General features: G+C 42.8%; 1 protein-coding gene across 5 annotated transcripts in view; it reads right to left on the reverse strand.

The window, feature by feature from the left end:
• Positions 1 to 13964, reverse strand: part of LOC127471583 (contactin-4) — a 283238-nt gene that overhangs the window by 129252 nt on the left and 140022 nt on the right. For all 5 annotated transcript variants that reach the window (XM_051788645.1, XM_051788648.1, XM_051788644.1 and 2 more), the window contains one exon: positions 9279 to 9417. In XM_051788645.1, coding sequence (XP_051644605.1) covers positions 9279 to 9333 — 55 coding nt within the window. In that variant the 5' untranslated portion in view covers positions 9334 to 9417. The remainder of the gene's footprint in view (positions 1 to 9278; positions 9418 to 13964) is intronic.

The raw sequence follows: 13964 nt of genomic DNA on the forward strand, positions 1-13964 counted from the left end.
TCCTGTCATCTGCTGACACACACACAGAGCTCGGAGGGGCAGAGAGAATTTATTCTTCCCAGTCTCACTGAACAGCCATTACATTATCCCTGTTAAAAAAGTTAAAACAAGGATAACACTCAGAACCTTGTCAGGGATGTACCTGGAAACTATGAAGGCTTAGAAGGTATGAATTAAAAGATGCCATAGCAGGAATTTTAGGCATAAATTGATGCTCTACTCAACAAGCACTGGACAAACTCAAACAAAGCTTTCCCACACAAACTGCTTATTTTCTTTCCAGCTGTGCAACACAAACATGGGGTGTTTTATAAATGACAATATCCCTTAAAACAGACGCAATCTTCAGGCATTCAGACTCAGAAAAGTAGAATTAAGACGCATCAACATATTAAAATAGCTCTATTTTTCATACTTTCCCCCACACCTGGAAAGTTTAATGAAGTTTAAAGTCACCAGCTTCAGCTGAAGATGCTGACTGCTGCCTGCCTAATTAGTTGCCTGTCTCATTGATTAGCAACTTCTCCAGTACTCCATTATAAATGGTTGTAATGCTTGCCTTGCTTCACAGCCTAATTAATATGATATAGACTATTTAACAATCGTGTCTTAGCCTGATTTATGAGGTTAAATACCTATATCTTATTGCAGAAAAAAAAATCCAAATACAGAAAGAAAAACAAACAAGCACTGAAGGGGTAATGTGGAAGTTTTGCTTTTTTTCATCATAATACACAGGAAATCTTTTCTAAAACTTGCAATAATGAGTCAGTGCAGGGCTGTCATGAGCATATCCTTAATTTCAGAGCACAGCCTGTGACAGCATTTGACAAATGCTTCAATAAAGCAGCATTAAACAATGCTCAGATGAACGAGCTGCACCACAGCATTCTGTGCTCTATTCATTAAAAGAGTATTTATTGGAGCAGTCACTTATTTGCCACAGACTGACTTTGAGCACAAACTTGCAAAAATACACCAGCATCTGTTCTATTTAATGGCCCAAATCCTGTAAGACCTGGAGCACTTTTGACAACCAGTGCCTGGCTGCAGAAGGGAACAGGAATTTCTAGGAGACCCTACAAAAACCTGCAGAGGTGGTGAAAAGTCACATTTTCTGTGTGGAAAACATCAGCCAGCAATGCTCTGCCAGCCCATGTACTCGTTTATGTGTCAGTAAAGCCTAATTCTGTTATTGCCCAAATTTACAGTACTATAATTATCGAGGTTGAATTGACCCTTTCCCCTTTTATTCCGTTTGGATGATCTCCCTTGATTGCTGCTTAGCTGGAAGACCTTTATCCAAGTAATGATGATCTCTGCCAACATCATTTTGAGCCAGTTAATGCTCCACTGCACGAGGGGGGGGGCAGGAGGCAAAACCAAGAGATTTAACCCCAAAAGTCTGAGTGGGAAGTTGTTCCCCCATCCCTGTGCTGCTCTAAATGACAAAAATCCCCACAAAAGTGGGGAGATAAGGGATGGAAATTTTGTGCCTACAGAGGGAAGTATCAGGGGATCAAATCCTTACACAGGATTTAATTTGGACTAGTTTTTGGCCTAGTTAAGCCAGACTTTCCCCAGCAACTGAAGACAACCAGCAGCAAACACAAGCTCCAAGCCCTGGTGCCTGGTCCAGCAGATTTCACTTGGCACCACATCTCTTACCTCTTGTTCTCCTCAAAGACCACAAAGTTATTACAAAATTAAGTCCCTCTCCAACAATATTTAGATTTTCTAAGCATCGTGAAGTATTTTGCCTCTAAAGCAACAGACTAATCACCTCAAATTTTGCCATAAAAGTCCATTTTTATTGGTAATAAATAAGTGGTTTGGGTCCATATTCTCCCTAATTTGATAGATGTATGGAAAAGTAGGTATTTCTGTGACTCCCTAAATGAGATTTAATTTCAATATCTACACATTAATTCAAATGCAAAGGAGCTAAATTGAAAAGAAGCATCATATAAAACACACAGGGGATCAATACACAGCCAGATACTTGGAACATCTGCTGATAAAAATGTCTGCATAGTCTCTGTTTTATTTAAAGTGCATCATCTCACCTCCATAACTTTTGAGAAAGATGTAATTAAACTTGCCCAGATGGACTTATGAGAAAAACATAATATACCTAATCATCTGCACAGAAAAGAGAAATGAGAAAATGGCATTGATATGGTCTCTAACTTTACAATTTGAGAAATTATAGCCTAAATCAGTCAGGTCCCATCTGCTGACAGATCAGGAACATAAAATGGGCACAGACCTCTGGTGAGGCTGAGTCCAACCCTCTGCAATTACAGGAAAACTTGCCACATAACCCCTAAATAAGCATAAATTACATTTTCTTAGCTCTCCTTTCCACCCACGTACAGCTGAGTGATCCTGTAGAATCCCACTTTGGCACCTAAAAGTCTTCTGGTTTCAGTTTAAATGAGTTTTTGTCCACTTCAGATTTAATCTTTCTTATCCCAGTGCGCTCTCAGCTCCAACAATTCTTCCCTTCTGAGTTTTTCCCCCCATTCACTCTTTTTTCTCCCCTAGTTTAAACCATTCCTTTATAATCTCCAGCTTCAGCTGCCCCACACTAGAATTACAAGTCCACTGGCTTCAAACCTCTGTGCCTTGATATATAAACCCACATTATTATTAGTTATTATCACTATTAATTATTATTACTACTTTTCAACTGGTAGTAATGTTGCTTGGCATACAGACTGAATTCAACCAATGGTTACCAGGCTTAGGGGATTTAATGTCATACCAGAATCCAGACAATCCCAGCAAATGAACAAAACCAAGAAAATTTTAAAATCCACTCAATTTTCCATAGCAAAGGCTGTTCCCTGCACAAGTGACCTGTGTTTTCACCCCACCCCACCTTCCACTGTCCTCTCCTGCCCCAGCTGCCACTGAGAGCAGCCTTGTATTCCAGAAAATGCCTTTTATTCCGGAAAATGCCCATCCAAAGCTCTCAGCTGGAGTACCTGTTTAGCACCACCTTTTATTGCTAATTTACTGAACACTTTTAGGCGGCTTTTAAAAACTTTCCTGAGGGAAGACCAACAACCAAGAACCTCCAGCTGTGTGTTTGTCCGGCCAGTGAGGTCAGATGGTGTCAAAAATCCAATTTCCAGTGGAAAGCTGTAACTCCCAGCCAGCACAGCATGGTGGGGGTGTCACCCACAACCTCAGCACCCACTGCTGGGGACAGGCAGAGTTTTTAGGGATCCTTGGGAGAACTCTGACATGAAGCTGTTACAATGACAATGGCATTTTCAGCTGGCCCTGGGCAGAGTGGTGATTGCACAAACCTCATCCCCTGAGGCCTCTGGAGATCAGGATGTTTAAGTCAAGCCTGAAAGCTCTGTAGATGGGGTCATTTGCTCACATTAACCATAACTCAGGCCCAAGGACACGTATGAGCTGTCCATGCCCTGTGGCCAAGAAGGTCAATGGTATCCTGGGATACAGGAGGGACAGCACTGCCAGCAGGTCACAGCAGGTGATCCTGCCCCTCAACTCATCCCTGGTGAGGGTTCACAAGCAGTTTTGTGTCCAATTCTGGGCTCCCCAGCACAAGAGAGACGTGGAGCTCCTGAGGGAGCCCAGTGGAGCACTAAGGTGATGAAGAGGGGACTGGAGCATCTCCCTTATGGGGACAGGCTGAGGGAGTTGGGCTTGTTTAGTCTGCAACCACAGAATATCCTGAGCTGGAATGGGCCCACAGGGATTATTAAGTTCTGCTCCTGGCCCTGCACAGGAGAGCTCCAAGAACCCATCATAAGCCTGAGAGCCTGGAGAAGAGATGACTGAGAGGGCTCCTGCCAGTATTTATAAATAATCGAGGGGCAGTGCCAAGAGGATGGAGCCAGCTTCTTGGCAATAGGATGTGCCCTATCCTGCCCCATCTGTCATCCTGATTATCCCCATTAAAGGAGAAATGGGTCTATGACCTGCTCACCCATGGCCAATATCACCTCCCTACAAGATGGTGCCGACAGGGTGAGGAGGGGGTTGGGGGGGACCACATCCCTTCCTAAATACAGGAGTTGGAAATGAACAAAAAACCCCTCTGGAATAATCAGAAAAAAAAACCCAACCAAAGTTATTAAAGGCAAGATCTGCTCAGCAAACCCTTCTCCAGCACCACACCAAGGGCTGGGTCGTGTTTGAGGAGCGGTTGCATCAACAGGAGCCATTCCCTGCTCCGTCTGCTCCGAGTGCTGTGCAAACATTAATTAGGCAGTCGGGACCAGAAATGCAAAGCGCTGCAGAACTGACCAAAATATAAATTAATTAATTATGGGGCTGCAACAGATTAATCATTTTGCAGCTGCCCAGTAACATCAAAGCACCAGCCGTGGGAACTACACGGCACCGGGAAAAAAACGCTGAACAAATTGAACTGCGGCACCGTTTATAGGAGACCATCATTTAATATGTACAACAGTTCTTCTGGCTTTCATTATTTATATTCAGACATGAAATTAGCTGAATTTCTTTTCTATGTAACCTACAGCTGCTTGGATAGAAGCAGGAGTTCAAACAGGTCTGTGAATACTCCTCCTTCCTATGAATTTGAGTTTTAATTTTTAACAGACTCAAATGTCTGATTTCATTGGAATATATTGATAGAAATGATGGCGATTTTTGTGCCTCACAATGGAAAATATTTGACTATATATTGGTCTTTCTGCCCATGAATTACATAGCCATGGTCTAAATATTCTGTTCTAGACCACTGCTGAGGTATTGGTTATGCTGTATCAGCATGTGACAAAAGGAGAAAGAATGTCTGGACAGGCATTTCTAAGAATATTTTCCTGTAAAAAACAGTTTTGGGAAAAAAACCCCCACAACCACAAAAACCCCTCCCAACAAACCTGCATTGAATATAAGCTCTACAGAGATACTTCTCTTTGTTTTCTGACTTCCGCCATCATGTGCATCTTCACCCATTTAAAAAAGGCATTTTTCAGGAGATAAGAGGTGAAGTGACGCTTTTATTCCACCTTATTAAAATATATGATAAATTTGATACTGAAAAATATGCTGCTGCTCCTGGATTTGAGGAATTAAGGGTGGGTGTTGCTGGGATACCACGACACCAGTGACAGGCTCCCCTGCACTGACAGCTGGCCAAAAGCCCACTCATAAAACCCACTTAACCCCTGTTCTTACAGCTGAAATAAGGAATAAACTTTGCACATGTGGGCTTCTCCATATTAAATCCTCTTACTTTTCAAGCTGTGAGAGGTAATAGGGCAAATATCTAAATTCTGGATACCTGGAGCACTGTGAAACTCCAGTTTTTCACATAGTGGGGTGTAGACAAGCACTGGAATTGCAGAGTGACCTACAAACCACTCTGAGGGAGCAACACGGGGACTTCTAACCTTCAGGATCACCTTCCACATTCCACCAAAAAAATTCCAGTAATCTTTGTGCAGCCCATTTAACCTATTACAAACCAGAGGTTTACACAGCTGGGGGGTTCACTATAAAGCCAATTTAGCAGAGAGAAAGAACAGTGTTTCCTTATTCATTCAAATCAGGGTAAAACAAACACTAGAGTCTGTGTTTGAGCTGCAACAGCACTTCCCCTCTGACAAAACTTGTAGAAACAGCAGCATTATTACAGAGCTACAGGACAAATTCATTTAGTGAAGACACTGTGTTTACATGGTGCTTACTAAAAGAAAAAGAAGGGCTGTCTTGCTGGCTGGTTTATTTGTTGTGAGCACAGATCCTCCTTTTTAAACAGCAAGAACAAGAAGAAGGCAGAAAGCAAAACATCCAAAGAAAAGCTGAGATGGAGATCAGGGAGGGCAGGAGAGCAAGGCAGACCCCAATCACACCCACAGCAGAGCAGAAACACTTCCAAAAAGCTACAAAAGGTTCTTTTTTTTGTCTTCTGTCTGTCCTGGGTTTGGCTGGGATAGAGTTAATCTGCCCTCAGTAGCTGGTGCAGTGCTGTGGTTTGGATTCAGGAAGAGAATATTGTTGAGAAACACACCAATGCTTTGCTTGTTGCCAAGTGGTGTTTATCCAAAGTCAAGGACTTTTTTTGTGTCTCAGGTTCTGTCAGTGAGGAAGAGCACAGAAAAAAAAAGACGGGAGAGAGAACAGCCAGGACAGGTGACCCAAACTGGCCACAAGGATATTCCAGTCATATATAAATATTATATATTTATATATATAAATATATAAACTGGGAGAATCACCTGGAAGGGGCAGATTAGGGTTGGGGGACGAGGTCTGGCATTGTTCAGTGGTTGATGAGCAATTTTACTGCACATCACTTGTACTTTTCATTATCATTATTATAATTTACTCTTATTATACTTTTCTACCTTGTTTCATTTATTAAACCACTCTTATCTCAACCTACAAGTGTTATTTTTGATTCTCCTCCCCACTGCACCGGGGTGGGGGTGAGGTGAGTGAGTGGCCTTGTGGTGCTTAGTTGTGGTTTAAGCCCAGCTTAAAACCCAGCACCCCTGTAAAACGTGAGAGGATCTTCAGGGGTTAAATTCCCCTCTAAAATATGCATATGCACACTCAGACATTAATGTGTCTGTGTGACTGCAGCTCATTAACATGCAAATATGACTTCAGCACTGAGACTCCCTGCTCCAGGAAGTTAATGAGGCAAAGGATGGCACAGAAGTCAGGAAAACACAGAAAATTTCCTTTCATACTTGTCCAGCACATTCCAGGCCCACAGACTATGCCACATCTTCATCAGTGTGGTTGCTTTGGCTCATCCTGTGCAGTGGCTTTTGTTTCCATCCCTGTTCCCAGGCTGTACACAAATGCTTTTTGGGATATGTGGGGCTGCCCAAGGGAGAGCATTTCTTAACAAGGTCACGACTTGAAGAGCTTTGTGTTACTTTTCACAGCCTGTTCCACCTCTCGTCCTATCTCCAAAACTCAGGAATTATCAGCACCACAGCTGCTATTTAAGGAAGCTGAGAGCCTGCACTTATCAGGGCAATTTGGCACCAAAGCAAAACTTCTGAAAATGTAATCAGAACCCCATAATTGATAGACATCAAATATTAAGTCCAAAGAGAGCAACAGTAATTTTTAGCAATACAACCTCAAAACAACAAGGAAAAACAGTCTGAAAAAGATGGCCCCAGCTTGGCTCAGAAAGACCTTTAGTTTCATGCAATTTCTAGTGAACAGATGTTCACTTAGGAAGCACACACACTAAAAAAAGAGCCCAAGTAGTGATGGCACTGGTGGCAGCTGGAGCCCACCAGTTGTCCCTGAAAGGGCACAGGGATGGTGGGACCACTCACTTCCACAGGGCTTTGTCAGGGCAACACCCCAAAAAACTCACCCTCCCCCAGTTGTGCTGCTCTTTGCAGCAGAGGCAAAGACAAGGGTGATATCTGCGTGTCTGACACTGCTTAATAACAAATAAAGGTATTCCATTTTCAGATTTAACCTTTTTTTTCACAGGTAACTCAACAGTTAAGTTTCCCAGTCTTTTAAAGGTCCACAAAGCACTATAAAGATTTGTTAGACAACTTTCTGCACATTATTTTGACCTTTTTTCCCTTTGCATAATTAATTTATTAATACTTTTTTTCACAAAGGTGCATCAAGAGATCAACATGGAAACATAAGATTCCTCCTTAACTTCAGACTGTTCAGCAGCCAGATGTGTGTGTTCATAACAGCACACACAAAACATAGCTTGGGAAGGAAAGCAAGAGGATCCCCTACTAACAACACTGTGCCCAAATGGAAAAGCAAAAGGAAACAACTTCCTCACTCATGACCGAAGAGAAAACTTGCACAAAACTTTGGGCACTTCTTTCCCCACAAATCTCTAAATCTCCCTCAGCAGGACAGAGAATCTGAAGCCTGAAGACACTCAGTGCACTGCAAAGAGGAGAAAAAATGCTGTTGCTGAATGGTGTGGGAAAAGCCAGCGCTGATGAGATGCATTTTTATAAATAACAGATGGAAAAGATAAGGACAACCCTCCCCAACACATTCTCCTGAAACTTTATTTTGCTGACCCTGGCCATTTTGCAATAAATATTTTAAGTCTGGAAATTACAGTAAAAAGTCTTTTTTCATGCTTTTGTTTTTCCACTATTTTGTTTATTTGCTTGAAATAAAGGCTCGCAGTCGATGCATTCCCACAGCCCGACTTCCCTAAGGTTGCAATTCCTGAAACACGTGTGGGCTCTGCATTGCAGAATCTCTCTGCATCCAATTTTCTGCCAGCTCAGAAACTGTCAAAGCACATTTAGAAAGACTTGGAACCAAATTTCTAAAATAGGTACCCCTAAGTACCGGAATAAAAGTGGCTTTATGTTCAGTGGAGCTCAGCAGAAGAAAGTAAACACCATTCTAAGTAGTTAGCTATTACCTAAACTGCTGAAAAAGTACCCTGACAGTGAGCACATATATAAAAGGGAAGAAAGCAGAAGCCACTAAACAAAGCAGTAAAACATTCTGAGCAAGCAGCAGATACATTAGAGCAATCCAGGTGATATAAACAGTAATTAAAACTTTAAACCTTCTCTCAGAACAAAATACACGTTAAAGAATAATAATGCCAGTTTAAGGAGGAAATAATCAAGGATAAGGGAACAGCAAGGAGAGAAAGACTCAAAACAGCCTTTGACAGCCTGGTATGGTCCAGAGTTCCCTACAACCAACTCCTTGCCCATGTCAAGGTCAACAGGGCTTGGGAACAAGCTTTGCCAACCCTCTGCAAATCCAAAATGTTCTTCAAGAACCATTCCAGCTCCAGGAAAAAAGGCACATTCCTTAGAAACTTCCCTTCCCTGGGAACGCTCAGAACATTAAAACTTTGGGGGCTGCAAAGGTTAAACAAGGGCAGCTGCAGGGGATGGTTACACTGCTGAAATATGTCACTCTAATTATTTGTTAAATGGAGCGAGGGCTGAGCTGCAGCACAACACCCTTTTAATGGGATTTAAAGCCACACTCCACAAAGGTTTAATTGAGCAGTGAAAACACTTAACACAGAACACGGGAAAACAACTTCCATCAACAGCAACTTTCAAGCAGAAAGGGGCAGAGCAGTCCTCTGAAAGGTTGCACTTGGGATGAGAGACACTGATCCCCGGGAGAAGGAGCATCAGCTCAATCTACTGAGCACATCCCACAACACTGGCTGTGAAACAGGGCCTTGTTTTGCCCTTTTATCCCTGGCAGACACATCCCACCAATGTGGAATGCACTGGTGTTCTTAAATCCAAAGTTTAAAGGCAACCCCTCACCTGCAAGGCACACCATGAGCGACTGCAGCACCAGCAGCTCCCACAGCAACCTCATCTTCAGCTGCCCAGCTCAGAGGAGACCAGTCCACTAATTCCAGCAGAGAATGGGGCTCCTGGGAAATTTTAGGCCACCTTTAGTCTGCAAGAGAAAAGAGAGATTCCCAGGAGAGTTAGGATTGCTGCTCCTTCTGTCTTTTTTTCCAGTTTGTTTTTCCTTTCCAGGAAAGGTGCAAGTGGAATGCAACAAAAAAACATCCTCCAATATTTAATTTGAAATCAATCTGAGGAGTGATTTGTGACCATCCAAGTGGTCTGGGTGCCAGAGGAGGGTTAAGAATTGTAACCCATGTCTGCATCTTCTGCTTGGGTGTTGTGAGATTTCTTGTGCCTCTCAATTTTGCAATCAGCAGATTTACTCCCTGCCTCTCTGGGGCAATCTGATGTAATTAGTGAGCTCTGTAGATCAAGTTAAGAGAAAAATTAGAGTAATTCTCTAACTTTATGAGAATTACTCTAATTTTTCTCTACAAACATCATCCAGTATGGAAAAGGCATCATCTCTACAAGACAGCACTTCATAGGAAATGTTCCCACACTGCTCGGGGAAGGGGGATGTTTTTCCCATTTCTCCCCCATCCTCACTGCTCTAAAATTCTTTTTAAAAATCAACCTAAAAACATCTCTGGGTAAAAACCAGTCTTCTCCTCACACTCTGTTACAACTTATAAATAGAATTTGTAAGCAGACAATTCGAGACCTTCTCTGCAAAGTACCACCATCCCCCTCCAAGCAACCCAAGGGGGGGGGGAAAAAAAAGCCTTCTTTTATGAAAGAAACCTTTTCCAGAGCAGGCATTTAAATATTAAAAATAAATAAATCAAGTCAGACACACATTCTTATAATTTATTCATCCCACTGGAGGCTGGAAGTTTAAGGGGCCTTTGTGCTTCCAAGACAAACTGCACGACTAATACCGTGTGAAGGGGTATCATGAGAGGGCTCTGCCTGCTTTTGTGAGCTAAAATTGGTGGGATTCTTCTAATAAAGTCAGGTTCAATGCACTGACAAGACTAAGAATCTGATCTGAAGGTGCAGCTTTGAAAGGGGTAGAGATTAATTGCACATATTCATCTGTTCTCACACAGACTGATGAGCCTTGCTGGGGGTCAGCAGGAAGGACCAATCAATGAAAACTAATAACTTAGGGGAATGATTAGAGTATTAATTATTAATTTGAGGAGGAAAATGTCATCCCAGACCTTTCTACTGATTGACATGGTTAAGCAGTTACACTCTGTGAACTCAGGAAATATACTTTTTTACCCCATATAATGGACAAATCCTGTTTTTCCTCCAAGTACCAAATTCACAGAATCATTTAGGTTGGAAGAGACCTCTGAGATCATCGAGTCCAACCAAATTCTATTGGTTACAACAGCACCTCCACGAGATTTCTACCAAAGGAAGTTGCTCTTGGTTCTACACCAGCTGAGGTGAAATTTGAGATAAATCCTGTATTCACCAGCAGCTGCTGAAATTCTTCCCTGTTCTCGTTTTCCCACAAATTATGCCCATCAATAAACCCATGGTGTCACTTCTAAAGCTTCTCTTCATTACCCTGCAAGGAGATACTTTACAATTATTCTCCTCACTCTCTGCAATGAGCTGCTGAAACAGAGCAATCGCTCAGAGCCTTTGATCCCTAATTAAAAGCACAAGAGGTAGAGCACTTATCAACTGAACCTGCTGCCAGGAGCCCATGGGAAGCACCCTCAGACCCCACTGTGAGCTGTCCATGTACCACAGGGCCCACCAAAATCACTCCTGGGGATTACCAACAGCACCCAGCTCTGTCTGCAGGCAGGAGAGTATTATATCTGACTTTTGCTTAAAAAACCTTAACATATAAACCTCCAGATCTGAGCAAAGTCAAGCAAAATCCCTCTATTTATTCCATGGGCTTTGAGGGTGGTGCTTCCAGAGGCTTGGAGACGAATCATAAAAATCTTAGAATCAGAATCACAGGATGGTTTGGGTTGGAAGGGACCTTACAGACCATCCAGTGCCACCCCCTGCCCTGGGCAGGGACACCTTCCACTAGCCCAGGTTGCTCCAAGCCCCCTCCGACCTGGCCTTGGACACTTCCAGGGATCCAGGGGCAGCCACAGCTTCTCTGGGCAAGAAATAAATACACATTGCCAGTACTCAGCACATTAATGTCCAGTGAAAAAGCTCAAAGCCTTTCCTGTTATTTAGTTATTCAACAATTACTCCAGAGAACCAGTAAACACTGGATGGTCATGCACGTGCTTCAGAGACAAAACGCCACCTACCTGGGGTCTAACACAGGCCAACACGTTACAGAAAGTTTTCCCAAAGGGAAAGGAAGCCTGTCTTAGCACAAAAAGCAGTGAAAAGCAAATTAGATGATCACCATTAAAAATATTTTCCTAAGGTTAAAATAAGGAGGTTTTCAAGCTCAGGCTGCATTTCCATTTCTCGTGGTAGTTCCTATTTCACATGTGAATGAGTCCAATTCTCAGGAAGTTTTCCTGTAAACATCACTGCTATTCATGTCAGCAGGGCCTTTGTTCAGAGCTGTAAAAACTGTTCAAACACATTGACTTTTTATGGCAATGACTTTGGGAAAGGCAACATTTGTGCCTGAGCAAAAGATGGATAATTGAAAAGATCCTTCCCATCCCTGAATGTTTTCTGCCTATAAAATCCCAGGGGAGTTTGTGCTGCTTCTGAAGGGGAATATGAGGCCTGAAAACTTGCAAAGTTTAGTATTTTATTTCCAGAAGGAAGCACAGATAGTTTCTGCACTACACAGGCTATTTTTTCCGAGATGAAAATGAGATCGCTGTGCTTCAGTTTGGAAGTGCAGCCCATTAGAAAACCCAGTGCCAACACACATGTGCAGATGTCTTTTTAACTTCCTTTTTGGCAGTGCAGCCATTGCAAGTTCTTTTGAAAGGCACCTTTGTTCCTAATTGGATTCTGGTGAAGAAAGTTGACTCTCAGAGCTCTGACTGCAGTCGGGTGGGAGGGAGAAAAATGTGTGCAGCACAAATATTTTTGGGGAATTTTTCTGATTTAGTGGGCATGGCTCTGTCAGTAATTTCACTGGGATGTTTAATAATTAGTAGTTCTGAAAAAAAAAACCAAACAACTCAAAATAGAAATTCAAATTTCAAGGTATGTGGATGCATTCAGAACGTGAAAAATACTTTGTAGATAAATTTGCATTCTATGAACTCACAGTTTAGTGAATATTCCGAAGGAAAATTTGCAAAACACACCCAAGACCCCCAAGCTTTGCAGCAGCAGCAAGAAACAAGCCTCAGGAATCACGTCCCCTTCTCCTGCTGCTCGTTGGTGTGCTGCAGAGTGCCAACTCCCCTCAGCTCCCAAATAAATCACTGCTAATGAAGCATGCTGCACATCCAGACAGCAACAGGCATCTTTTAATCACCTCAGCAAAGGAAGAGCTCAGGGTGAGCCCAGAACACTCAGCACTAATGTGGGAGTTGGGAGATTTAAGGTGGTGCCGACCCTGCGGCTGCCACAGGGCAAGAGCAAACACCTGAGGGGGATTCACTGCCTTCCTCAACACTGACAGTAATTCACGGGGCCAAAAACCTCCACAAACCAAGCTTTTCAAACAGGAGCACAGAAGTATAAAAATAATCTTTAGGCTCAGAAGGGAGAGCAGAGCTTTGGGTTATGTGGAACGTGGGGCTGTTCAGCTGCTGAGAGCACAAAATCAGAGGTTGGGAAAGACCTCCAAGATCAAGTCCAACCTTTGACTGACCCCCCCCCTTGTCACCCAGACCAGAGCACTGAGTGCCATGAACTGTTTGGGTGTTTAAGGAAAAGGGCATATGGCAAATGCAGGCAAGAACACCTACACTGGATGCATTTTGCGGGTCAAGTCTAAAAATACTTGACCCAGCAAAAGCTGAGCACAAAGTTTTAATATAAACTCAAATTCCACTCATCAACACAAGAAAAAAAATGGTAGAAAAAAAGCCCACAGTTTCCTAGGGTTCAACAAAACCTCTTTTTCCTAAGGTGAAGATATTTTTCCTAATGCACACATACAAGAAGATCTATATCCATCAAAGATGTGGCCAGGAGGTGCTTCATGAGTCTTAGCAGAATCATTAAGGTTGGTAAAGACCTCCAAGATCATCAAGTGCAACCTTTGAGTGACACCACCATACCCACCAACCATATCAAGAAGTGCCACATCGACTCAATTTTTGGACATTTCCAGGGATGGTGACCCCCCCACCTCCCTGGGCAGCCTGTTCCAATGCTTCACCACTCCCTCAGTGAAGAAATTTTTCCTGATATCCAACCTGAATCTCTCCTGGGGCAACTTGAGGCCATTTCCCCTTGTCCTGTCACTTGTTACCTCGGAGAAAAGGCCAAGCCACAGTAACAATACTAAAAAGATGTCTGAAAACCTACACCAAAACACTATTATCCATTCCCATCTCTCCAAACACAACCCACTCCTGATGTTCCCAGGCAATTTATAAGCTAAATTGGAGCCTGGATATTGAGGACAGAAACAGTGTGTGTTTTGCTTTCAAAAACACCAATATTTGGAAGGGGATGGAGAGAATTCCAAACCCTGGGGTTCTCCAGTCCTGTTGTTGCTGGTTGCAAGGTGAG

The sequence above is a fragment of the Manacus candei genome, unplaced genomic scaffold, assembly GCF_025592945.1.
Source record: "Manacus candei isolate 608988 ecotype Guabito, Panama unplaced genomic scaffold, ASM2559294v1 h1tg000025l, whole genome shotgun sequence".
NCBI lineage: Eukaryota > Metazoa > Chordata > Aves > Passeriformes > Pipridae > Manacus > Manacus candei.